General features: G+C 42.9%; 1 protein-coding gene across 1 annotated transcript in view; it reads right to left on the bottom strand.

Moving 5' to 3' along the window:
• LOC137562325 (uncharacterized) overlaps nucleotides 1–27,136 on the bottom strand; it is a 228,780-nt gene extending 201,644 nt beyond the window's left edge. The window contains exons 1-3 of the mRNA XM_068273662.1: nucleotides 27,009–27,136; nucleotides 19,580–19,743; nucleotides 282–448 (exon numbers count right to left, since the gene is read on the bottom strand). Of these exons, the coding sequence (XP_068129763.1) occupies nucleotides 282–448; nucleotides 19,580–19,709 (297 nt within the window). The 5' untranslated portion in view covers nucleotides 19,710–19,743; nucleotides 27,009–27,136. The remainder of the gene's footprint in view (nucleotides 1–281; nucleotides 449–19,579; nucleotides 19,744–27,008) is intronic.
• Nucleotides 27,137–27,639: the final 503 nt, after the last annotated feature.

The raw sequence follows: 27,639 nt of genomic DNA, 5'->3' as shown, positions 1-27,639 counted from the left end.
TAATGTGACAAAATGTGGAAAACTTCAAGGGGACCGAATACTTTTGCAACCCACTGTATATAGATAACAATTTCATTTTTTGTTTTGTTTTTTTTAACTGTTGCTGTACTGGAAAACAGAAAGGGGCTTCAAACTATTTCTTAGTAGTAGTAGAATTGGCTCTTGTGTGCATGCAGATATCAAATATATTTTAGTATTAGCACTAGTACTACATGTTGCTATGTTTATCTCATCATGTTACATGCCACTTGAGGTTATACACTTTAAACATTGCAACATACATGTTCTCTGTTCTGTGATGCAAAGCTTCGGCAATCAATTTGAACACTAGGAGGTAAAACATCATGTCTTTTTATTTCTTCAACAAACCATTCCACTCTGGTAACTATCTGCTGCTGAGTCAGCCCATCCAAACTCTCAAACCTTTTCAGTGGCTTTCCAGTAAAACCTACAAAAGGTGCAAAAAAAAAAAAAAAAGTCATTAGCGTAAGCATTCATAATAACATGACAATTTCACAATAAATGGCTGACTATTCTGCTTGATGCAGCCTCCAGTACCTGCTGAATCACAAAGCTTTAATAATCCTAAATAACCCTAACATTTGTATAGCGCTTTTCTCCTGTTGGACACAAAGCACTGTAGTGTTAGGAAGTCTTGCCCAAGAACGTCTTACTAAATAGGTACTGATTCTAGCAAGGATTCGAACCCTGGTCTCCCATATCAAAGCCAGAGCCCTTAACCAGTACACTTTCCAGCCACTCATAACTTTCATACTTTGTGTACCCAAAAATGCAACACACATCACATGCTGACCTCTAAGCTCTAACCATTAACACTTAACCCTTAGACTGCTGAGGAAACATAAAGGTATTCTGTGTTTTCACATCCATATGTCATGGACATCTAACGGTATTTTAGTACAAAACTACTTCCATCTACAGCGGAGGTCTAAAGATGTTTCTGCTTCCCCATATTCCATTGCCACAGATATCTAAAGGCGTTTAATACAAAGATTTGGCTAAGTGCCAACTTTCTACTTTACTTGAAGTACATAGATAATTCTAGGATTCTATAGTTCTAGGATGACACAGAATTATGCAAAAGTTACTGCAAATCAATGCAGCGGTAGTGAGGGAAACTCTTCGGAACGGTAACAATATTTTTGTAAGAAATCTGCATTGTTCTGGATTTATTAGAAAAAAAGTGGTTATTATAGGTAACTGTAGTTATGCTGTGCTTACCTACAATTATACAAATGCATGTTCCATCATCATTTAGTGATTTTCGCTATGATTTGATATAATAAAGGTGAGGATACAAAATCAATTTTGAAAATCCCATCCCAGGTTTGCTTGATCCATTATCCTCTGGTCTTGTTGATTATTGACCCCTCATACTGAGGCCTTGATGCACTATCTTCCTGTGAGCTTGTTTGCATCGCTGCTTAAAAAAGGGGTACAGTACAGCCCTGTGCACACAACGAGGAGAGTCACCCATGCAAACAACGAGGACAGTCATGCAGCAGGGTTCGGAAATCAATCCCTAGGGTGACGGCATGGGCAGAGGTAATACAGAGGGGTCGCTAGCGATTTGTTACTGTGTGCATGAGGTAGGCGGGTTAATAAAGCAGCGCAAAACAAAGCAGCACAGAGTGGGGTGAGTGGGGAGAACAATGTTCTCAGCTAGCGCTCAACCAAGACAGTTAACGGATTGCTGGCTTAGGAACAAAGGAATGTAAGGGACAAGGCTAAAAAAAATCTGAGATGGGAGGGGGGAGGAATTTATACATTCCTGGGGCTTCCGCCAGCCCCCTCCAGGCATGTCGCTCCTTCACCGTCCTTCTCTGACTCCTGGATCTTCTGAAAAATCCTCTAGTCGGGGTCGGTTGGTGTGCTCCCCCATAGCGCTCTTGCGGCCGGGAGCGTACTGCACCTGCGTAGTAGTCCTACACAGGCGCAGAAGTGACCGGGGCGCAGTGCACCACAGACCGAAGGACTTTCCATGGCCAATTTGAGAAGATCCAGGAGGCGGAGGAAGGCGGCGAGGGAACAATCTGCATGGAGGGGCTGGAGGAACGCCCCAGGTTTGTATAAAACTTATAATTCCCTCCATCTCGGGTTCTCTTTAAAGAGAATCTGTATTGTTAAAATCGCACAAAAGTAAACATACCAGTGTGTTAGGGGACATCTCCTATTCCCCTCTGTCACAATTTCACCGCTCCCCGCCGCATTAAAAGTGGTTAAAAACAGTTTTTAAAAGTTTGTTTATAAACAAACAAAATGGCCACCAAAACAGGAAGTAGGTTGATGTACAGCATGTCCACACATAGAAAATACATCCATACACAAGCAGGCTGTATACAGCCTTCCTTTTGAATCTCAAGAGATCATTTGTGTGTTTCTTTCCCCCCTGAGGGGGGAGTGCATAGCAGAACCACAACACTGAAGAACTTGGCAGCCTTCCAGACACAGGCTGACAAGTCTGACAGGGGAAAGATACATTGATTTATTACAGAGACTGTGATAGTACAAAGTGCTGCAGTAAGCCAGAACACATTAGAATAGCTTTTGGAACTTGTAGGATGATAAAAAACAGGATGCATTTTTTGTTACGGAGTCTCTTTAAGCATTCCCATTGTTCATCAACAGTTTTCAAATGCTGAATGCACAGAATTGGCCTGCTGGGACAGCAGTCCGATACGTGAAAAATAGACATAAACCAGGGAAAAATTATGTGATGATGTAGCCACTGCAGCTAAGATGTTTCATGTACCATTTCTGCTCAGATGAGATAATTTCTTAACAACAAATTTAGTTTCAAATATTTGATCACCTGTAGAGAAGAGCAGTGGGAAATCAATCCATGCACTCCCAAATACTACTCAGAAGTCTAACTCGTTTCAAAGATACATTCATTCCAAGGTGATTTATTGGAAAAACATGAACTAATTAAATTCAGCCTCTGCGTTATTAAAAAGTCTGCTGCAGGAAAGAGTGCCCAGGCTGATTGCATTGCAGAAGTGTGTGTGCGTGTGTCATACATTGGCCTTGATTCACAAAGCTTGTTCACTTGTTTTCCTTTGTTTTCACCAAATCTATGATACATTTTTAAGCTACCAAAAGAGCACAAATATAATTAAGGCAAGAAAAGTAATATTGAAGTGAAGTTAATCAGGAACAACTTGCTTTGAGTGATTATTTTGCTTGTCAATGAGCTGAAAGGTTATTTTTATCAATTAGGTGATGCATAAGTAATTTATGAAAAGTCATTTGTGTGAAATGCTCAAAGCAATGCTAAATGTGTGATAACACAAATAAGCAGGTCAAAAATGAAAGGTGTGTGTAATGGTTCTCTTACAGCAGTGGTATTACTTCACTTTATCAACGTTGAACAAGTCTTCTTGACTGTTGACCAAGTTGTATCCATATAACTTATTTTACTAAATAAGACTAAATACTAAACAGTAGCCATGACAGTCTAACGTAAAATCTGATTCATACAGCTTCAAAACAAACAGAAGTTATGACCCTCTGAAAACACTAAAACCTTATTAGCATTGTTTCCTGACGTCAGCGCGACCACATGAGCCGCACGCTGGAGCGCAGAAGAAGCTGACCTGGCGAGGTCGGCTTCTGCAGTGGAGGACACCGGGAGCCACCGGAGCTGTGGCGAGGGCACAGGACGGCTGCCAGGGGCTGGAGGAAGCCTCGGGTAAGTGAATTTTTTTTTTTAATCTCCTTGGACGTATCCTTTAAACAATTCCTTAGAAGAACTAGTACCGCAACTTTATGTACTGTATCTGTTTTTTATCCCATTATGTCACATGTCAGTTTAGGTAAGTTTTAAGTGTAAGGCTTACAATAAAAAAAAAAAAAATTCTGTTCCACCATGTCAAAAAATAATTTTTGATTTCCAGCTGGAGTTCAACAGATCTGGTTCACCCATGTTTAAATACTGGTATGTTACATTTGTAGCAACATTGGAACAAATTAATACATTACTGTTTTTTAGATACATCATTGCACTCAGAAGAGTTCACAGCTGAATTCCCTTCCGATGGAATACACCGTCCCCAAACCAAACTATGATGAGCCCTCAGTTCCTGGAACTTTCATCTGCAATCAAAAGGAATTCCATGGGATATCAACAGAGACTTCCTATTGTCGGGTTTGATTATTCCAAAATACCATAAGAAAGATAAAACTATCTCCAGAGGCAAACAAAATCTGAAATTTAGATATTCTTACATTTGTCCCAACTGGTCAAGAGGAGAGCATTAAGCCAAGCAATTGCTGGTCTGGAGCTGAGGCTAACATTATTATCAAGACTCTTGATATCTGATATATAGTAGGACTGGACTTCATAGGACAGAAACAATCCGTCCAGGCACAACACCACTGGATGGATAAATCCATCCAGATTGCCACTAAGCAGCTCCTGCTGGATGGATTCATCCATCCATATAGCAGGAACTGGTTAAATATCAGCTGCTTGGCAGTCCTACTGATCCTGTATCTCTAAGAGACAGATCCTGAACAAGCATATGCAGATCAGGTACTCTGACTCACCTTGTCACCATATGCTTGTTCCAGGGTTTTGACTCAAACACTGCCAGAGGATCAACAGGGCTGCCAGGCAACTGGTATTGTTTACAAGCAAATAAATATGACAGCCTCCATATCCCTCCCACCTCAAGTTCCCTTTAAAATGAAATAGATATAGCAGCACTATATGCCTCTCATTCAGCTGTACTTTGAGCCAGATCTGGCAGCTGAGTGGGGTCTAGTCTAGCAGAGCATTCCACTGCAGTGTGTTTTATTTTAAACTAGTTAACTAGTTTTTAGAATTCCCCTGTTATGTGGCACAATAAATTGTGCAAGAATTTAACTACAGGTAGTAATGTTCTGGGTTAGTTGCAGGTTTTGTTCAGTAGCAGCATTTCCTGCATTTGTGGAGGAGCCAATCTCATAGTGTTTGTCCTGGAAGATTACTGGGGAAAGATTTTTTTCTAGCAACATTTATTCCACGTCTTAATGAAGCTGCAGTGAAAACACCACTTTTTTTTTTTTTTTTTACAATATTCATATATACATTTTTTTTCATCAGCATTTGCCCATTGTAAAATATATTCTCAACCCGATTTCCATTCTGAAATTTATCACACCTGGCGACATCTTTGGTCCTGTCAAGTCAAGCGAAATGGTGGTTTTCCCGAAAACTCTGAAGCCAGAGAAAATAATTCCTGGTCTCCTAGAATGCTCAGGGAGGAGAACTCTGCATAGCTAAACAGCCTAGGCTGCAACATCACTGCAAGGACTGGGAAGCTACATACCAGTTTACAGCAATATATGGATATGGTAAGTGTAATACGGGAAAAATTATTGTAATAGTGACTATCCTCAAGAATTTACTGCATTCTACTATATGTCACTACACTGCCTCTTTAAGACTGTAAACACTGTTTTCACTGTGGCTTTGCTATACTCATGACTATTTTCATTATTTGCATTTCTGGTCTTCAAAAAAACGACAATTTTCTTTGGGTATGTGAAACCCAGCTTTATAAAGTGAATTCTTGGGTAAGACCACTTGTAGCTATATTAGGCTGACATGTTCTGTTACCATAGTCACCAGGGCATAATGTGAAGAAATACACAAGCAATAAAAGTGTCAGAAAACATATATGTCACCAGAATTCTGACTTTTTTACTAGACACATGGCATTTCATTCAAAGGGTTAAAAAAGAAAAACTGCATATATAATGTATTAATATGACATTATGCTAATTTTATTCCACAGGTATTCCAAACTACAGTATTCAGCCCAGCATAATTCTTTTTGAATAAACTGTAATTCAGAACCCTCCATGGATACTGTTGCTACTAGGAACGACTAAATGCACTCACTTAATTCAGGTTTGTATTCGACATTTTCAAGCCTTTTCTAGTCTCCAGAGAATTGCCAGAGACGCGAGAAAACAATCAATAAAATAACCTGCAATCTTAAAGCCAAACAGGAACGTGTGTGAAGCTGCTCTGAAGACAGATTTTACGTTCACCTCATCACTTCAAGCACAGTACATTGGTGCCCACGGTGCATCTGTAAACTAATTTACGAGGCAATGAGCGCAGGTAATCTGCAGGATGCGTCACTGAATGTCTTCTACATACTCGCTGAAAAAACTGCCTTGCCTAGGGTGGCAGATTACAAATTTCATGGCCATTAACAAAGCAAAATAAAAAAAACCTGAGCCTTCCCATAATCATTTTCCCATAGCTCCAAGTCGTCCCTTAATACTAAATGGCAAGTAACCTCTCCATTATCACCACACTCTGCTTTACTTTGTATCCCATAGTGCCTTGCATTAACCTTTAGAATCCTCATCGTTTCCATGAAAGGCCAGTGAATCCCTTCCACATGGACAACTCCAACATATTGGTCTTAAAGAGAACCCGAGGTGGGCGGATGGAACCCAGAGGCATGTTCTCTGTCTCATGACATGCCTCTGTGCCCCCACACTGCCGCTCTCTGCCCCCCCCCCCCCCCACGCTATAGCCCCCCGAGATTAAGAGGATTATCTTGGAGGTAAACACAGGGAGAGGGATTCCCTGTTCAAAACACCCGCCAGGGGCGTTCCTGCAAGGTTTCCAGAGCTGCCATTGGGCAGCTCTCTCTACCTGGCCACGCCCCCTGCTGCTCTACCGCCTCCCTGCAAGAGGCACACAGTCTCTCCTTGCAGCGTCGTGACCTATAGATCACAAAAGTCAAAGTGGGCCAGTGCGGTCCACAGGAGCGAGGTTTTTTTGCTGCTACTTGATCCACTCAGCCCCCCGGATAAGGTAGTCTACTTTTTTTTTTTCATTTTTTGAGCCCACCTCGGGCTCTCTTTAACCACTTGAGGACCACAGTCTTTTCGCCCCTTAAGGGCCAGAGCCTTTTTTTTCCCATTCAGACCACTGCAGCTTTCAAGGTTTATTGCTCGGTCATACAACTTACCACCTAAATGAATTTTACCTCCTTTTCTTGTCACTAATACAGCTTTCTTTTGGTGCTATTTGATTGCCGCTGCGAGTTTTAGTTTTTATTATATTCATCAAAAAAGACATTAATTTTGTCAAAAAAATGTTTTTTTTTTACTTTCTGTGCTGACATTTTTCAAATAAAGTAAAATTTCTGTATACATTTTTGTCCAAATTTATTGTGCTACATGTCTTTGAACAAAAAAAAAACATTCAGTGTATATTTATTGGTTTGGGTATAAGTTATAGCGTTTACAAACTATGGTGCCAAAGGTGAATTTTCCCATTTGAAGCATCTCTGACTTTTTTGACCACCTGTCATGTTTCATGAGGTGCTAAAATTCCAGGATAATATAAATACCCCCCAAATGACCCCATTTTGGAAAGAAGACATCCAGAAGTATTCACTGAGAGGAATGGTGAGTTCATAGAAGATTTTATTTTTTGTCACAAGTTAGCGGAAAATGAGACTTTGTGACAAAAAAAAAAGTTTCCATTTCTAACTTGCGACAAAAAAAAAAAAAATTCTCCTCTCTGAATACCTTGAAGTGTTTACTTTCCAAAATGGGGTCATTTGTGGGGTGTGTTTACTGTCCTGGCATTTTGGGGGGTGCCTAATTGTAAGCACCCCTGTAAAGCCTAAAGGTGTTCATTGGACTTTGGGCCCCTTAGCGCAGTTAGGCTGCAAAAAAGTGCCACACATGTGGTATTGCCGTACTCAGAAGAAGTAGTATAATGTGTTTTGGGGTGTATTTTTACACATACCCATGCTGAGTGGGAGAAATATCTCTGTAAATGACAATTTTTTTGATTATTTTTACACACGCTTGTCCATTTACAGAGATATTTCTCCTACTCAGCATGGGTATGTGTAAAAATACACTGCAAAACACATTATACTACTTCACCTGAGTACGGCGATACCACATGTGTGGCACTTTTTTGCACCCTAGCTGCGCCAAGGGGCCCAAAGTCCAATGGGTACCTTTAGGATTTCACAGGTCATTTTGCGACATTTGGTTTCAAGACTACTCCTTACGGTTTAGGGCCCCTATACTGCCCTGGCCCAAAACCATGAGTAGTCTGGAAACCAAATGTCTCAAAATGACTGTTCAGGGGTATAAGCATCTGCAAATTTTGATGACAGGTGGTCTATGAGGGGGCGAATTTTGTGGAACCGGTCATAAGCAGGGCGGCCTCTTTGATGACAGGTTGTATTGGGCCTGATCTGATGGATAGGAGTGCTAGGGGGGGTGACAGGAGGTGATTGATGGGTGTCTCAGGGGGTGGTTAGAGGGGAAAATAGATGCAATCAATGCACTGGGGAGGTGATCGGAAGGGGGTCTGAGGGGGATCTGAGGGTTTGGCCGAGTGATCAGGAGCCCACACGGGGCAAATTAGGGCCTGATCTGATGGGTAGGTGTGCTAGGGAGTGACAGGTGGTGACAGGAGGTAATTGATGGGTGTCTCAAGGTGTGATTAGAGGGGGGAAATAGATGCAAGCAATGCACTGGCGAGGTGATCAGGGCTGGGGTCTGAGGGTGTGGGCGGGTGATTGGATGCCCTAGGGGCAGATAGGGGTCTAATCTGATGGGTAGCAGTGACAGGTGGTGACAGGGGGTGATTGATGGGTGATCAGTGGGTGATTAGATGGCCGAACAGATGTAAACAATGCACTTTGGAGGTGATCTTAGGGTAGGTCTGCGGGCAATCTGATGGTGTGGGAGGGTGATCAGATGCCCTTAAGAGGCAGGTTAGGTTCTGATCTGATGGGAGGTAGTGACAGGTGGTGACGGGGTGATTGACGGGTGATTGACAGGTGATTACAGGGGAGAATAGATGTATACAGTACACGGGGGGGTGTCTGAGATCGTTCTGAGGGTGTGGGCGGGTGATTGGGTGCCCTAGGGGCAGATAGGGGTCTGATCTGATGGGTAGCAGTGACAGGTGGTGACAGGGGGTGATTGATGGGTGATCAGTGGGTGATTAAATGGCAGAACAGATGTAAACAATGCACTTTGGAGGTGATCTGAGGGTAGGTCTGCGGGCGATCTGATGGTGTGGGAGGGTGATCAGATGCCCGTAAGAGGCAGGTTAGGGTCTGATCTGATAAGTGGCAGTGACAGGTGGTGATTGACGGGTGATTGACATGTGATTACAGGGGAGGATAGATGAATACGGTACACAGGGGTGGGGGGTGTCTGGGGGGGGGGTCTGGGGAGGATTCGAGAGTGTGGGGGGTGATCAGGAGCCCCCAGGGTGCAGTTTAGGGACTAGTTAAAAAAATAGCGCTGACAGATAGTGACAGGGAGTGATTGATGGGTGATTAGGGGGTGATTGGGTGCAAACAGGGGTCTGAGGGGTGCTGTGGGCGATCCAGGGCTGTGGAGTCGGAGTCGTGGAGTCGGGCAATTTTGGGTGCCTGGAGTCGGAGTCGGGAAAAAATGCACCGACTCCGACTCCTAATGAATTTGTAACTGTAATTAAAATAGAAAATATTCGTCGTTCGTCGCACCAGGAAAGCAGAGCGGGGAGGCTGCAGACATTGCTTCTGCCAGCACCCGCTCTGCAAGAACGGCAGGATTCCCTGCCGCGACGAACGACTCGTGTCCCCGCCGGCTACCCATAGGAGAGCGAGAGAGGCGGGGGGAAGGAGAGAGAGAGAGGCGGGGGGAGAAGGAGAGAGAGGCAGAGAAAAATCCGGCGGCTTGAATTGTTACATTGCCGCCGGCTTAATTGCATTAAATTAACTAAGTGGTTATACGTTTGGCCGCTGCGCTGCGGCCAGAAGATACATTAATGTGACAGGAATAAATCCATTTCTAACATTGGCGGCAGCGCAGCGGCCACTTCGCACATTGGCCGGCCAGAACCAGAAGTGGCCGGCCAGAACTAGAAGTGGCCAAACTTCGGGTTCTGGCCGTAACATATATACTAAATAACATCTATGCTGTAAGAATAAAGCCTGATGTGTAGCTGTGTCACTAATAGAGATGGTCAATGAGATGGAAGTAATTCTGCATTGATGCTGATTTATGCAAATGTATGCACTCCCTTTGCTGATGAAATCAAATAATTTGATATGTTGTTAAAATTTGGTTTGGTGACTACAAATTAAAGGGTACCTGAGACGGATGAAAAGTAAAGTTTTATACATACCTGGGGCTTCCTCCAGCCCCCTTCAGGCTAATCAGTCCCTCGCTGTCCTCCACCACCCGGATCTTCTGCTATGAGTCCTGGTAATTCAGCCAGTCAGCGCTGTCCGGCCGCATCCACAGCCAGAAACATTCTGCACCTGCGCAATAGTGCTGCACAGGTGTAGTATGCTCCTGGCGGTGGAGTGTGTGCATGCGCACTACGCCCGACTGGCTCAAGTACCTGGACTAATAGCAGAAGATCCAGGTGGTGGAGGAGGAGGACAACGAGGGACTGATTATCCTGAAGGCGGCTGGAGGAAGCCCCAGGTCTGTATAAAACTTTAATTTCATCTGTCTCAGGTTTACTTTGTTACACAGTAATACTATACTCTACATATGCACTCCCCACAGAGCTGCAGGGAATCCACTGAGAATGCTGTGCACATTAAACACAGAGGTGTTGTCTGTCACCCATAAACCTTGTTCAGATTGTGCATGAAGAATGTGTAATAGAGGAAGAATCTCCTCATTCCCCTGCAGAGTACCTGCACATCAGTCTTACATGTACCCACAGTTACATTGCCTAGGGCCTGATAGATGTTCTTTGTTCCGGTTTGTACCTTTTACAAGTACTCTTACCAAGGACTAGTTTTAGTCTGAAGGGAATAAATATAGTAGTCTACATATCCTTCTCACTTCAGTTGTCTTGTAAAATTCCTAAGCGTTGGCAGTTAAGAGACATGAATTTCATGTTACATACTTCTAATCAAGAAAATTGTAATATGCAAATTAGAGGAGTCGGAGTCGGTGGAATCCTAAACTGAGGAGTCGGAGTCGGTGAATTTTTGGACCGACTCCACAGCCCTGGGGCGATCAGAGGGAAGGGGGGGGGGGAGATCAGTGTGCTTGGGTGCTTACCTGCGTGGCTGCAGTCTGCCCTGGTGGTCCCTCGATCACTGGGACCACCAGGGCAGGAGGCAGCCTGTATAATACGCTTTGTGTACATTACAAAGCGTATTATCCACTTTGTATGCGGCGATCTGAATGACGCGATCGCAGCACAGCCACGCCTGCTCCCGCCGGCTTAAGCAAGTTGTTAACTAAGGTACGTCAAAGCTGAAGAATAAACGATCTTGCAAACCTAGGCTACCTAAGGCAAAACAGCATTCTACCTTTGCAATTAAAGTATCAATCCTCTTCGCCAAAATAACTTACAGCGGATCCGAGATAAAACACTAACTGGACTAATAGCAGAAGATCCAGGTGGTGGAGGAGGAGGACAACGAGGGACTGATTATCCTGAAGGCGGCTGGAGGAAGCCCCAGGTCTGTATAAAACTTTAATTTCATCTGTCTCAGGTTTACTTTGTTACACAGTAATACTATACTCTACATATGCACTCCCCACAGAGCTGCAGGGAATCCACTGAGAATGCTGTGCACATTAAACACAGAGGTGTTGTCTGTCACCCATAAACCTTGTTCAGATTGTGCATGAAGAATGTGTAATAGAGGAAGAATCTCCTCATTCCCCTGCAGAGTACCTGCACATCAGTCTTACATGTACCCACAGTTACATTGCCTAGGGCCTGATAGATGTTCTTTGTTCCGGTTTGTACCTTTTACAAGTACTCTTACCAAGGACTAGTTTTAGTCTAAAGGGAATAAATATAGTAGTCTACATATCCTTCTCACTTCAGTTGTCTTGTAAAATTCCTAAGCGTTGGCAGTTAAGAGACGAATTTCATGTTACATACTTCTAATCAAGAAAATTGTAATATGCAAATTAGAGGAGTCGGAGTCGGTGGAATCCTAAACTGAGGAGTCGGAGTCGGTGAATTTTTGGACCGACTCCACAGCCCTGGGGCGATCAGAGGGAAGGGGGGGGGGAGATCAGTGTGCTTGGGTGCTTACCTGCGTGGCTGCAGTCTGCCCTGGTGGTCCCTCGATCACTGGGACCACCAGGGCAGGAGGCAGCCTGTATAATACGCTTTGTGTACATTACAAAGCGTATTATCCACTTTGTATGCGGCGATCTGAATGACGCGATCGCAGCACAGCCACGCCTGCTCCCGCCGGCTTAAGCAAGTTGTTAACTAAGGTACGTCAAAGCTGAAGAATAAACGATCTTGCAAACCTAGGCTACCTAAGGCAAAACAGCATTCTACCTTTGCAATTAAAGTATCAATCCTCTTCGCCAAAATAACTTACAGCGGATCCGAGATAAAACACTAACTATAACAAGTAACTTGTCTATACAGTATATCTTATCTAAAGTTTAGATGGTTTACACAGTAAATCTAGCTGCAAACAGTTTTAATAGAATATTATTATTATTATTATTATTTATTTATTTATTTATAAAGTATCAACATATTCCGTGGAGCTGTACAATGTAAGAAAACAAACAAGGGATACATAATGATACAGACAATGATATACATGAAATATGAACACTGATACAAGATACAGCACTGCTGATTACAACTTGATTTAACATGATGACTAAAATGTATAAATTTCTAACAGTGTGCAATCGAATTAATTAATAACATTCCATGACACAAAAGGGTGAGAGCCCAGCCCTTGCGAGCTTACAATCTAAAGGAATGGGGTGGAAACAAGAGGTGGGGGAAGTATACAGTATATGTACAGGCAGTGCGTAATTAGGTTATTTAGTGGGTGCATGGCCTAAGCTAGAGAATATGCTTGTCGGAAAAGGTGGGTTTTGAGGGAGCGTTTAAAGATTTCGAAGGTGGGAGAGTGGCGGATGTGTTGTGGAAGGGCATTCCAGAGGAGGGGTGAGGCACGTGAGAAGTCTTGTACACGTGAATGTGAGGAGGTAATTGTAGAAGAGGATAGAAGAAGCTCGTGTGCAGATCTGAGATTGCAGTTGGGTTGGTATCTGGAGACTAGTGAGGAGATGTACAGGGGAGAGAGATTGTGGAGAGCTTTGTAGGTTATGGTTAAGAGTTTGAACTGAATCCTCTCATTAACTGGTAGCCAGTGAAGAGCTTGACAGAGAGGGTCAGCAGAGGAAGAGCGAGAGGAGAGATGAATGAGTCGAGCAGCAGAGTTCAGTACAGAATTGAGCGGTGTTAGTCGGTTAGTTGGAAGTCCACCAAGCAATATATTGCAATAGTCCAATCGAGATATAATAAGAGCATGTACTAACATTTTGGTTGTGTCATGGGAGAGAAAAGGTCGGATATGTGCTATGTTTTTCAGTTGGAAATGGCAGGAGCTGGTTAGGGAGTTAATGTGAGGAGTAAATGAGAGAGAGGAATCAAATATTACCCCCAAGCACCGTGCTTTGGGAACTGATGTTATAGACGTGTTGTTAACATTTATTGTAATATCAGGCAAAGGGGTGGACAGGGATGGTGGAAAGACTATTAGTTCAGTTTTATTCATATTAAGTTTTAAGAAACGAGAGGACATGAAAGAGGAGATAACGGACAGGCAGTCGGGAACCCGGGTGAGGAGGGAATTAAGGTCTGGGGCCGAGAGGTACAGTTGTGTATCGTCTGCATATAGGTGGTATTGGAAACCAAATGAGCTGATTAAGTTACCAAGACCGTGCATGTAGATGGAGAAGAGGAGGGGACCGAGGACAGAGCCTTGAGGTACCCCTACAGACAGAGAATGTGAAGAGGAGGCCTGATCTGAATAAGAAACAGTGAAAGACCTTCCAGAGAGGTAGGAAGATATCCAGGAGAGAGAGAGGTCCTTTATTCCTATAGATGAAAGGATCTGTAGGAGTAGAGTGTGGTCGACAGTTTCGAATGCTGATGACAGATCTAGAAGGATGAGTATGGAATAATAGCCTTTGGATTTAGCTGTGAGGAGATCATTAGCTACTTTGGTGAGGGCTGTTTCTGTGGAGTGGTTTGGCCGGAAGCCAGATTGGAACTGATCGAGCAAGGAATTTGCAGATAAATACTGACTTAGTTCTGCATGGATGTGGCGTTCAAGTAATTTAGATGCAAATGGAAGAAGTGACACTGGGCGGTAGTTAGCAAGTTCGGTGGGGTCTAGAGATGGTTTTTTAAGTAGTGGTGTTACAACAGCCCTCTTGAGTGAGGATGGAAAAATTCCGGTGGAGAGGGATAGGTTAAACAGCGATGTTAGGGCAGGGATGAGGGATGTGGATAGCTGTGGAATGAGATGTGATGGGATAGGATCCAAAGAACAGGTGGTTAGATGGGATTTGGAGATAAGGGAAGAGAGCGAATGTTCAGAGAGTGGAGAGAAACTGGAAAGAGAGCAGTCAACAAGAGGAGTGGAGATGGAGTTTGATGTCTGCGTGGAAAACACACTACGGATTTTTGCAATTTTATCTGTAAAGTATGTTGCAAATTCTTCAGCTGATAAGCATGAAGAAGGAGGAGGAGGGGGTGGACGGAGAAGGGAGTTGAAAGTACTGAACAGGCGCTTTGGATTGTGCAAGTGGGAGGATATGAGGGAGGAGAAGTATGATTGTTTTGCAGAAGAGAGAGCGGTTTTAAACTTGTTCAACTCTTTTTTTGTAAGTAATGAAATCCTCATTCGTATTAGTTTTTCTCCAACGGCGTTCAGCTACCCTAGAGCCCCCCTTTAGCTGTTTAGTAGCTTTGGTCAGCCAGGGTTGGCGACTGACACGGTGCGGGCGGACATTGGTGAGGGGTGCGATTTCATCCATGACTTGCGTGATTGAGCAGTGATAGTGTGCAGCTGCTGAGTCAGGGTCAGTGAATGGTTGTGTGAGGAGAGGTGCCAAGGCATCAGAGACAGATTGCATGTCTATGTTGCGGTAGTTCCTGCGTGTATATGAGCGTGCTTGAGGCAGGGTGGTAGGAAGAGAGGAGGAAAGAGAGAAGTTTAGTAGGTTATGATCAGAGAGCGGGAGAGGAGAATTAGTGAAATCAGTGATAGAACAGAGACGAGTGAATATGAGGTCAAGTGTATGACCATTAGAGTGAGTTGGAGCAGTGGACCACTGAGACAGGCCGTAGGAGGAAGTAAGTGACAGAAGTTTAGTGGCGGCAGAATTGTTGGTGTCAACATGAATGTTAAGGTCGCCCATAATGATGGTAGGGATATCGGAGGACAGGAAGAATATGATTATTTAATTCCTGTGATACAATGACAGCAGCCATGTTGTTTGTAAACATTATACATAGGCAGGCTTATCTGTATCTTGAGCCATCAGCCTAATCCCCTATCCTCCTCTCTCCTCCCCTCTGCCTCTGAAATCAATGGCTAGTAACACCTCCCCCTCCTCCTGCCTAGACTGAGCTCCCATGAGCCCTTGCTACTGCCAAGGCTCTCTGAAAACCTGTGGGCGTGGCTTTTTAGTTTATAGGGAATTAGAGTCTTAAAACAAAAACAAAAAAGTATTTGGCTTGAGGAATGCCCTATAAACAATAGGAAAGGAACACAATTATCACCTCGGATCCACTTTAAGTGCCTCTCCTCCTACTGGTGGTTGCTACTGCAGAAACTCCAAATCAACCCTGAGTAGGTCCCTTGTTTTAGAGGGCAAGTAAAGTCTGCTGCACATCTCTTTCCACATGTCCCTCTTCAAAAAAACCTTGCCTGCAGCAGAGTCCCTTCCCCCATCCTCCTCCTCAGCAGTCATGGTGGCCCCTGCTTGTTTGTGGAGATGGGATTGATTAGCATGGCAACTAGTCAAGGCCACCACAGAATCTATAAAAGGATGCAAGGAACATTTGTAAACTCCTCTTGTAAGGGGGCTTTTAGGACCATTGTAGTCCCTTACACACTCCAATGAGTTCTGGGTCACCATGAGCTTGCTGGTTAGTCTGTACCTCTCGGTTTACAAGCCCTACTCCATAGAGCCAAATTAATCCATGCCATGCACTGATGAGGATCAAACAATCCGAAACAGTCTGTATGCATGTTGGATTATTATGGCTCTGTACAATTTAACAAGCTGACACATCATTGCATTCCAGTGGTTCTGGAGGTGTGTTTAGCTTCTAAGGGTACAATGGTTAATTTGCATATATTCAGCAGTGGTGCTCTGGGAGACATCTTGAGCTCACTCCAACCTGAATTATCGCAAATTCTTTCTGTTTTAGGAAAGCAAATTTTTGTTTTTCTTAACATCTTAGTAAGGGGGCTTTTAGGACCATTGTAGTCCCTTACACACTCCAATGAGTTCTGGGTCACCATGAGCTTGCTGGTTAGTCTGTACCTCTTGTAAGATAATGAAAGGCAGCACTCTGATGGGCCCAGTACTGGAGCACTACCTGTGTTCCCCTGACACCAGACTTGAAACCAGCCCATAATGTGCAGCAGAATAATGAGATTTCCTCTTCCATAGCAACAGCAGGCTAGGATGCCAGAAGAGACCAAGTAGCTAGGAAGTGTCTACTCTGAAATTCTTATTAGAAAATAGCATTTTACTTCTATGTGGCATCACAGCCATAAAAACTCAGGCCAGCTAGAAAACAATACAAATCAGGCCATGGAATTGTAGAAGTGCAACATTTACCTCACATTCTTCTGCAACAGTGGGTTTCAAATGCCCATTTATGGTGTTACCCCCTTCATTGGGAACATGTGTGTGCCACATTAAAGTCCCTGGCGGTCTATTAAAACCGCCAGGGGGCAGCACAGCACTTTCATTTTTTTTAATCATGTAGCTAGCCTGTGCAGCGGCATCCACCCACCCCCTCTGATCGCCTCTGCCGATCAACGCAAACAGGAAATCCCTTTCAGAATGGGATTTCCTGTTTGGCTTCCGCCGTGGCCATGGCGACGATCGTCATCGTTGTTGTAACGTCATCGGGAGTCCCGATCCACCCCTCAGCGCTGCCTGCTGCTGATAGGCCAGGCTGCGCAAGGGGTAGCGGCGATCGGGAAGTACACGCAGCTAGCAAAGTGCTAGCTGCGTGTACAAAAAAGAATTATGCAAATCGGCCCAGCAGGGCCTGAGAAATCCTCCTGCGCGGCATAGCCAGACCGGAGGTCGGGCTTACCGCCAGGGAGGTTGAGTGAGCATGGTGACCTTAACTGTACTGTATACAGAATCTTTCCTCCAAATAAATAATGTTCTACCTTTTGTTCTAGAAAATGTGAATCAGACTAAGATTTGATAACGAATAGTACTTTACAGCCACATGCAACTGCACATGGCATTTTATAAAGTATTTTGATCCTAATTAAGTTTTTACTCTACTAATAAATATAATTTTCTGATAAAAATGTATAATCAGCTGTTTAATTGTTAGATTTACCACTAACTGAACATCTATCGTTCCTACCCATGAGGTGAACTTACATTATAAAGCTTTGCATGATCAATTTACTGTATATAAAGGAGAACTATCGAAGTTCACTAAAATTCTAAATGCCTCATATTTCCAGTAATTACTAGCAAATAGCAATACAAAGGCTTTTTTTCAGCTTTTCATGTTTTATGTGAAAAAATATGACACAGAGAACAGTTTTCACTGTGGGCATTACTATGGAGGACTGTGTCCAGCAGGCATGGGTGAACATCCGGATTCGGGTGAATCCGGATAGTTCCTATCCGGATTCACCCAGTAATGCTGTGCGGGCTGGGCGGGGGGGGGGGGGGGGGGGGGGTTTCAAGCTTACCCTTCTGACGTCTTCTTTGTCCATCCCTCGTCGCCTCCCACGATGAGTTCCACTTGGCGCTCACGTGACTACAAACACTTCCTCCTTCAACCTGGAAGGAGGAAGTGTTTGTAGTCACATGAGCGCTGAGTGGAATGCATTGTGGGAGGCGACGAGGGACGGACAAAGAAGACGTCAGAAGGATAAGCTTGACCTCCCGCCCAGCCCGCACAGCATTACTGGGTGAATCTGGATAGCAACTATCCGAATGTTCGCCCATGCCTGGTGTCCAGCACATCCAGCATACAGAAACAATCTTCACTAACTGTAATCATATGAGTAAAATGTGTTCAGAAGAAAGTGGAAATACAGCTTCAAACAGATGTGTAAATAACTCCTCAGCTGCAGCTCTGTGTGCCTGATCCTGAGTCTATCTCTCTCTCTCTGCCTTGCTGTGTAAACAGTTTACAGACAGGAAGAGCTCATTCTGAATGGGAGGGGGGAAGCATGCAAGAATATGAATAAAGTACAGGTCCTTCTCTTCAGATCCTTTCTCTGTAGCTGACAAATCCCTCAGCTGTTATCATACGATCAGTGAAAAAGCAGTGTGTGTAAACAGGGCAGAAACAAACAGTAAATCATTCATCTGTGAATAGTGACAGAGAAGTGGAACCTACCTTCATGGTATAGCTCTAGACTCTGGCCTGATGCTGACACAAACAGCTTATAAACTAAGCATTTTTTTCACACAGGCTGTGATGAGCGACTTCTGAAAAGCTTTCTCTTGTTGCTGGCTAAAAGCTCTATAGGTATGTGGTGTTTACAGGAGGACAGTTTCTTAGATAGTTGTTCTTTAAGAATATTTGGTAAGATCATATGTAATGATTAACCCTTAGACTGCCTCTGAGGTCTGCATCTATATGCCATGGACATCTAAAGCTGTTCTGAAACATCTAAAATATATTTGCAAATAATTCCAATCCCTACTGACTAATGGAGACTTTGGTACATGTTAATTTGGAAGAGGCACAAAACACAATGCAAACATATCTGGCACTGGCTCGTAGCTTTACAGAGCAATATAAAACAAAAAGTTGAGAGGTTTTTTTACAATGTAGGTTTGTCATCAGGTGATCCACTGTGAATCGCTTTATACTGTAGATAATCATTTGTGTACCTCATCTAAGAAAGCTACAAAAGAGGATTACTGTTTTAAAGGACTACTGAAGGGGTTGGGGAAATGAGTTGAACTTACCCAGGGCTTCTAATGGTCCCCCGCAGACATCCTGTGCCCGTGCAGCCACTCACCGATGCTCCGGCCCCGCCTCCTGTTCACATCTGGAATTTCAGACTTTAAAGTCTGAAAACCACTGCACCTGCGTTTCCGTGTCCTTGCTCCCGCTGATGTCACCAGGAGCATACTGTGCAGGCACAGACCATACTGGGCCTACACAGTATGCTCCTGGTGACATCAGCGGGAGCAAGGACACATCAACGCAGGCACAGTGGTTTTCAGACTTTAAAGTCTGAAATTCCAGATGTGAACCGGAGGCGGGGTCGGAGCATCGATGAGTCGCTGCGTGGGCACAGGATGTCTGCGGGGGACCATTAGAAGCCCCGGGTAAGTTCAACTCATTTTCCTCCGACCCCCTTACAGTATTCCTTTAATTAACATTTAAATGTTTTTAAAATCAAAAGAATATTGCAATTTCTTTACTAAAAACAATCCAGTAAAGCAGAAGATGACAGACATGAATACTAAGTATAACTGCTGCCATTCTTGCTAGAGTAAGCATAAATAATAAGTAGCCTTTTAATTAATGGGAAAAACTTACTTTCAAGAAGAAGCTTCATGCTGGTGCCTTGGAACAAGTCACATAGGGCATTATTGACACGTCCATTAACTTCCAGCAGACGCACATTCATCCAGGCTGTAAATCCATTTATCCTTGTTTGTAAGGACATCTCTCCCTTGTTCTCAGCACAGTGTTAAATCAGTCTAAAATCAGTTTAAAGAGACATGAAAAAAAAATAATTCACCAATATATGGTGATATAATACAGTATGTATTTGATGGGAAATGCTAGCATTGGCCATAATGATTTTAATCAGACATGTAATTATTTTTAAAGTATGCAAAGATTGCAAATTAAATAAGCTTTTAATAGCAGTTAACTACCTAACGACCGCGTCACGCCAACGGTTTCCCAGGGAACAGCTGCGTACATGTGCGATCGTTCCCTGCCCGTTCACGGAGCTCCGTGATAAGCCTGCTAGCCGCTGATTGCGGCTAGCAGGCTGTTTGTAAACGAAAGGGGAAAGAAATCTCCTTTGTTTACATCCGTACAGCGCTGTGGGCTCCGGCAACGCTGTACGAGATCGGCGATCCCCGGTCTCTGATTGGCCGGGGATCGCCATCCTCTCATAGGCTGATGCCTATGAGAGGCAGAACAGGACGGATCGTCGTCCTGTTCAAATGCAGGAAGGGGAGGGAGGAGGAAGGGAGGGTGAAAATGCCTGGTACAGGCTGAAAAAAATAAAACAACTACTGCCACAGCATCGGACACCTCAGGCGGCATGTCCCCTTAGGGACAAAAAAAAGGAGGCGAGTCCGATCACTGGGCTGTGAAGGAGGCTGAAAAGCCTGCACAGCCCAGTGCAACAAAAAAGAGCCTAATCGGTAGGGTGTTTAACACTGCGGTCCTCAAGTAGATAAGAAAATATGAAGGGAAAATGAACTTATGAGATAAAGGATTGTAGGTGTAGTACAGATAACAAATAGAACATTAGTAGCAATGAAAAAAGTCTCATGTTGTTCCCAGTATAGAAAGAGTTAAAACACTTGAGTTGTTATCTATGCAAAAGTGCTTCTCTGAGCTACACCACCAACTTGGTTGAACTTAGTTCTGTTTTCTAAATAGCTTAAACAGCCAACAGTGAGAGACAGCTTGAGTTCAAAGTGTTATTAGCTTTGCTCTGTTTAGCTTACAATACAGATTGCGGTTTCTAAACTGCATGAGAAGCATGACAGAATGATGCAAGATTCTAAATAAAGGTCCATACACACGTCGGATTTTTCCAAAGGACGGGTCATTTGAACGTCCCGTCGTTCAGTCGTCCGCACGCCAAATCGGGCGTGTGTACAGTCCGTCGTTTGGGTAATAAGACTGGTCTCAAAATGAGTCTTATCACCCAAACGACGGACTGTACACACGCCCGATTTGGCGTGCGGACGACTGAACGACGGGACGTTCAGGAAAAATCCGACGTGTGTATGGGCCTTTACGCTATAACTGAAAATAAAACTATGAGACTCTTTTCTAATGTTCTATAATTTATCCATAATACACATACAATTCATTGTTCATTGTCTCTGAAGTTTTTTTTTTTCACATCATAGTCACCTTAAGTCACCTTAAGTGTGTCTGGTTACTATAAACTGTAATATTATTACATATTATTACATAACTAAAAAATGTAGAAACATGATCACACCCATATGTGCTTGATAGCCATAGGATTAAAAAGCCATAGGTATTAAGATAGTGTTGTTTTCCCCCTTTGCTGCTATAAGAGCCTACACACTTTTGGTAAGGATTTCCACTTCGTTATGGTTGGAACTGCAGAGCAGAAACTGTTTTATACACTTTATGGGCACTTCCACTTTAAGTTTTAAAGCGGTATGAAACCCAGCATTTCTTCTTTGCTCTAAAAAGATTATTTACAGCATACAGTATAATAGAATACCACAATTATTTTTAGCAGAATAGCATTCAAGCAGTTAAACACAGGACTAAAAAAAAAAAAGGTACCCATACACTACGATGATTTCCCAGTGAAATACAGCAGATTCCTTCTAACGTGTCTATCTCAGGAGACAGCTGAGAAAGATTCACTGGGCACATTACAATATATAAATACTGTAGCTATGAATGAAACGCAATGGCAGCTTTCAGAGCAAATAAAACTGTACTTTGGGAACTTGTAATTTCTAAATCAATACTACTTGTGCACAAACGCAAATATGATAACTGTATAGGTGGCCACTAATGATACAATTTGCTTAACAATCGATTACAAACGATTCTTCATATGAAGGATTGTAAATGATCATTTGGGACCACTAATGGACAAAAATCTCCTAACCAATGCAATCAGATTAATGAAATCAATCCGAATTTCGGTTCCCATCAATCTGATCAGATTGGTTAAGAGATTTTTGTCCATTAGTGGTCTCAAACGATCGTTTACGTTTGTTCATACGAAGAATCATTCGTAATCAACCATTCAGCAAATTGCATCATTAGTGGCCACCTTATGGGTTGTAAAAGGTAGAAAAACACTTTTTTTTAAAATATGTCAGAGTTTAATACCGCTTTAAAGATAAACATTTGCTAACTGTAAATCAGGCCACAAATCTCAATTAACCATTATAAATTCAGACATGGCAGAACTGTTAAAATATTTTTTTTTGTAGGATGCATATAAAACCTGAGCTTCAGCATGCCCTTGGCACTTACATTTACCTGCACTTGTAGGAGATGGATGCAAGAAGAGACGCCTGGCTGATGTTCAAGGGATTAAGCATGACCCTACAAGGTATCAAACCTGTCTGATAATTCGCTAGCAGAGATCAATTAGATAGGGGTTTCGCTTGTCACCAGGATACAAGACTAACACACGCACGCACGCACGCACGCACGCACGCACGCACGCACGCACGCACGCACGCACACACACACACACACACACACACACGTCTCAAAGCTGCTTGTCCCAAAAGGAAACAAAACTGGAGGGTAGAAAAGCAGACTGAAGATGCAGAAATCATTTTTTTAAATAAATTCATGCTGCTACAGTATTGCTATGTAATCAACAGTGGAAGATAAGCAGTACTGTAGCCCTCTATTCAAACTTAAAACTGCACAGCAGAAAGCTGCATAGAATCGGGTGCTTTGAACACTGCAGTTAATTACTGGAATTGTCTGCAACCATAATGTATTATTATACTGTAACAGAAAGCAAATTCTGACAGAACTCAAGTTAAATAAAGAATGCAGCAAAGTCACAGTAGTAACCATCTTCAAAATTCTGCCTTTTAAAAATTATAGCATTAGATAGATACTTTTCATAGATGGTGCACCGGCTGTGAAGACTAGGAGATTGTGTATTTTGACCTGTGATGTGCAAGGGAGGAGGATTGTGGTGTTGAAGTGTTACGGGTTGATTGAAGCTACAGTGGCCACCTTTAGGTCACAAATAAATCTTTGATAATTTCATCTGAGTCATTGTCTGGTGGATTCCTCTCAGCCGGAGCCCAGTGCTAACGGATAAATCGGGTTACACCACTAAGCCATAGGACATAAGCTCTGGGCTATGCGTAAGAGGAGCAGCAGTATAATTCAACTGCTTCAGGACACAGTGACACTAGGCACACTTTTCTACACTTTCACCTCTGAAACAAAAGATACGTTATTACCGCCAACAATTCCTGGGGACACAGAAGCTTTGGGTGCCAGAGAGCAGTGGCATTAAGCACTGGAGGACATTGGCTTTGGGGCGCCAGAGAGGCAGTGGTAACAGGACACAGAGACACTGCTCCAGGTTATCATTGATATTGGGGTTAGTGTTAGGCATAGATAGGTGTTTATGTAAGAATTAGTAGATTACCGATTTTACTACCAATATCCTGGGATTGGGGATAGTAGAAAAATTGTAAAATCACAGATCTTTTACCATTGGGATTTTCTTCCATTTTAACAATGTTCCTTTTAAAAGTACACCTGGGCAGGACAAGCTTCCTCTAAAGCTGCAGATAATATAATGCGTCCAGTACGATTTCCTCACACAAAACAGTTTTATTACCTTTCCACTGAAAAAACAAAACAAAAACCTGCTGCATGTATAATTACGGTTTTATTACCATACACATCCTATAATGGTAATCCAGGTACCTGCACTAAGGAGGTTTTGGTAATAAAATTACAGTACAATTTGAATAATTTTTGGGTCTTCCTTTGCCAACAAAAAACCCAAAAGTTTTCATACTAATGATCCACAAGATCTTATTTGTTATTTCTATAGCACCATCTTCCATAGCGTGGTACAGAATAAAAGCTAGATAAAAGTGAGGATCATAGATACATGAGGGCTTGAGGCTTCAGTTTATTATTTAGTGCCAACATCTTCTGCAGTGCTTTACAAACTATATATGGTCACGTCACTAAATGTCCCTCAAAGGTACTCACAATCTAAACCCTACAGTAGTTATAATATATAAGTCCATAACCATCTAGGGCCAATATTAGAGGTAAGCCAATTAAAGAGGAACTGTAACTACGGATTAAACTTCATCCCAATCAGTAGCTAACACCCATTTTCCGAAGAAATCTTTACCTTTTCTTGAATAGATCATCAGGGGGTCTTCTGTATGGCTGATATTGTGGTAAAACACCTCCCACAGAGTGATGTCAGCACCTAGGTCCTGACAGTATGCTGTCTGTGAACCTCACTGCATTGTGAGACATAAAGGCAGTTTCCAACTGCCAAGCAACCAGTATCTCCCTCTGTGCATATGTACATACTGTACATAAAAAAGGAAAAAAAAACTTTTAGCCTATTGCATTGTTAGGGGGTGTCATTAACCTGCTGGGCGGTCTGGACGAGCACAGCTCGTCCAGTACCGCCGGAGGCTGCCGCTCAGGCCCTGCTGGGCCGATTTGGCTGAAATAAAAAGCAGCACACGCAGCCGGCACTTTGCCAGCCGCGCGTGCTGCCTGATCGCCGCCGCTCTGCGGCGATTCGCCGCGAGCAGCGGCGAAAGAGGGCCCCCCTAGCCGCCTGAGCCCTGCGCAGCCGGAACAAAAAGTTCCGGCCAGCGCTAAGGGCTGGATCGGAGGCGGCTGACGTCACGACGTCGGCTGACGTCGATGACGTCACTCCGCTCGTCGCTATGGCGACGATATAAGCAAAACAAGGAAGGCCGCTCATTGCGGCCTTCCTTGTTTATTCTGGGCGCCGGAGGCGATCGGAAGATCGCCTCCGGAGCGCCCTCTAGTGGGCTTTCATGCAGCCAACTTTCAGTTGGCTGCATGAAATAGTTTTTTTTTTATTAAAAAAAAACCCTCCCGCAGCCTGCCTGGCGATCTTAATAGAACGCCAGGCAGGTTAAAAAGGAACTGTAACCCAGGATTGAACTTAATACCAATCAGTAGCTGATATTCCCTTTCCCATGAGAAATCTTTACCTTTTCTCAAATAGATCATCAGGGCGGTCTGTAGGGCTGATGTAGTGGTGAAACCCCTCCCACAGTGTGATGTCAGACCCTAGGTCCTGACAGTGTCTGTGAACCTTGTTGCATTGTAGGAAATAACAGCTGTATCCAACTGCCAAGCAACCGTTCTCTCCCTCTATGCATATGTATACCTATAAAAAAAACAATGATTTAACCTATTGCAATGTTAGTGGGTGTGGATATAAATAATGGCAGTTGGTGCGGTCTAGTTTTTTTCTTGAATGCCAGTAGTAAAGAGGGTAATGTGCTGGCTCATTGTGGATCAAACAACATGAACAAATTACATGGCGAATTTTAATCATTTCTTGAATAACAGAAGCGCCAGCAAGTATAAAATAATTAAAATCCGCTTAAAAGGAAGGGTGTAGGTCTACACACCTCACAGGTACAAAATAGACCAGCCAATACGCTGTTATTTTATAACAGTAAAATTTATTGGGGATTCTCCAGGTATGCAACGCGTTTCACGGGTAAAGCTCCCGATGGTCTATTTTGTACCTGAGAGGTGTGTCCACCTACACCCTTCCTTTTAAGCGGATTTTATTCGGATTTTAATTACTTTATACTTGCTGGCGCCTCTGTTATTCTTGTTTTTATTACTGCACAGTCCACCCTGGGTGGAGGGGTGTTTTCCCCATTTTTCTATCTACAGAGAGCGACTTCTTAAAGAAAACCTGAACTGAAATTAAAAGTCAAAATAAGCATACACAAGTCATACTTACCTTCCATGTAGTCTACTCCTCGGTGTCTTTCTCCTGTCCTGCGTCCTGTTTGTTCACTGTGATCAAGGGAATTTTCCATCCTCCATTTTGAAAATGCCCATTACCCATAACAGCTTTCTGGTCAGCACACAGTTAAACTGTAACATCGCCCACTTGAGCCATAGGGAAACATAGACATTACCTGGTACATCAGTTTTCCTCTCAGCTATAACTGACAGCAACTGATATTTTACTGACAGCAACTGATATATTTCAGATCTGACAAAATATTGTCAGAACTGGAAGGGATTATTGTCAGAAGAAAATGGTGGGCTTCTGAGAGGAACTGATGGCAAGGTAACTATGTAATGCTCATTTCAAGTGACCTCATGTGTTTATTTTAAATATTTTCACTCAGTACAGGTTCTCTTTAATACCTGAGTGGGGTCAGTTTAAAATTGTCCCCACCTGCAGTTACAGTGGTTGCCTTTGCGGTAACCCAGACTTGTGAGTACATCTACCATTTACTTTCATTTCATCTTCATTTGATTACTAACATACTACACCATATTGGGCTCTCGGTCTTTTTGTTTTGTTTTATTTGTCTTTTCAAAGCTATCAATCATTTCTTGATCTCTTTTCTATTTTTTAACGTCTCACTTTCCAAAGTATTGATTTATTCCCCCCTTTTCGCGACATTTCCTCTTTAACTTATCTGTACGCTTTTTGGGGTGTGGGAGGAAACTGGTGTGACCAGAGGAAACCCATGCAGACATGGGGAAAACATACAAACTCTCTGCAGATAGTGCCCTGGCTGGGATTTGCACCTGGCTGCTCTTCAATTTGCAAATAAATGAATGATTATACAAAAAAAGATAAAAAAATAAAAAAAATGAATTATTGTGCAAGGCATGATCAGTTTAGTTTGTGTCCACTTTCAGGTATATAAGCATCAAAAAAATAAAAAAATGCTCCTTTTCACTCTGCGGTACTGAAGCACCACAGAGAAATACCTCATTACTGTTACACACACACAAATAATTATAACTACTGTACATTTATAAGTAAAACACTACAAACCCTAGTCTATGTAAACAAGCTACAAACATTCCAAGTATGCCGATGTGTGACACCTTTTAGTGTGACATCTTTTTCCCCCTTCATGTATTGTACAAAATAATAAAGTCTCTAGTAGAGCTAGACATGTCTACTTACCTCTAAGTTGTAGATACCCAATATCAGACATTACATTAAACTCTAATAATTTACCTTTTTAGATTATTATCCCAGCAGTGTTAAAAGGCAGGAAAAAAAAAAAAGGGATCCTTCACAGACTTCTAGTCTTGGACATAGAATAGCTCCATGCCTCCACCATGTGGGGAAGACAGCAACAATAATGCATGAACATCAAACTAGAACACCAGTTAGAGAAAAAGAAACAGCAAGTTGTCTTCTTTTAAAACTGTGCATTGTGTTTGTTCTAATTAGAAAATGTATACAGTGTGTTGCTAGGGTATTCTTTTCAATTCAAAGCAGTTCATGTTTTATACACACTAGGCTGCCAAATACATTTGTTATAGTGACTGTAAATTAAAAACACCAGAACAAATGATTAATGCTGTTGCTGTGGACATAGAGATTAACAAAACACTTTCCAAACAATGAGGAAGTCAATGCAGTGACTGTTGAACATGCTACTACATCCAATGACACTATTTAAATGCAATTTTGTAGATTTTCTCCTTGTTCTTTCCAAACTCCAAAATATACTAAAAGATCAATAGTGGCCATACATCTATCGACTTGGCAGCCGATCGACTGATTTAAAAATTATCAAATCAGATAAAAATCGGTGCCGCCAAGGGCATGCCTGATGAACAATGCGACCAATTTCAGGCCG

The sequence above is a fragment of the Hyperolius riggenbachi genome, chromosome 3 (assembly GCF_040937935.1).
Source record: "Hyperolius riggenbachi isolate aHypRig1 chromosome 3, aHypRig1.pri, whole genome shotgun sequence".
Taxonomy (NCBI): domain Eukaryota; kingdom Metazoa; phylum Chordata; class Amphibia; order Anura; family Hyperoliidae; genus Hyperolius; species Hyperolius riggenbachi.
Note: the sequence above shows the minus strand (reverse complement) of the source record. Positions and strands in the feature narration are given on the sequence as shown.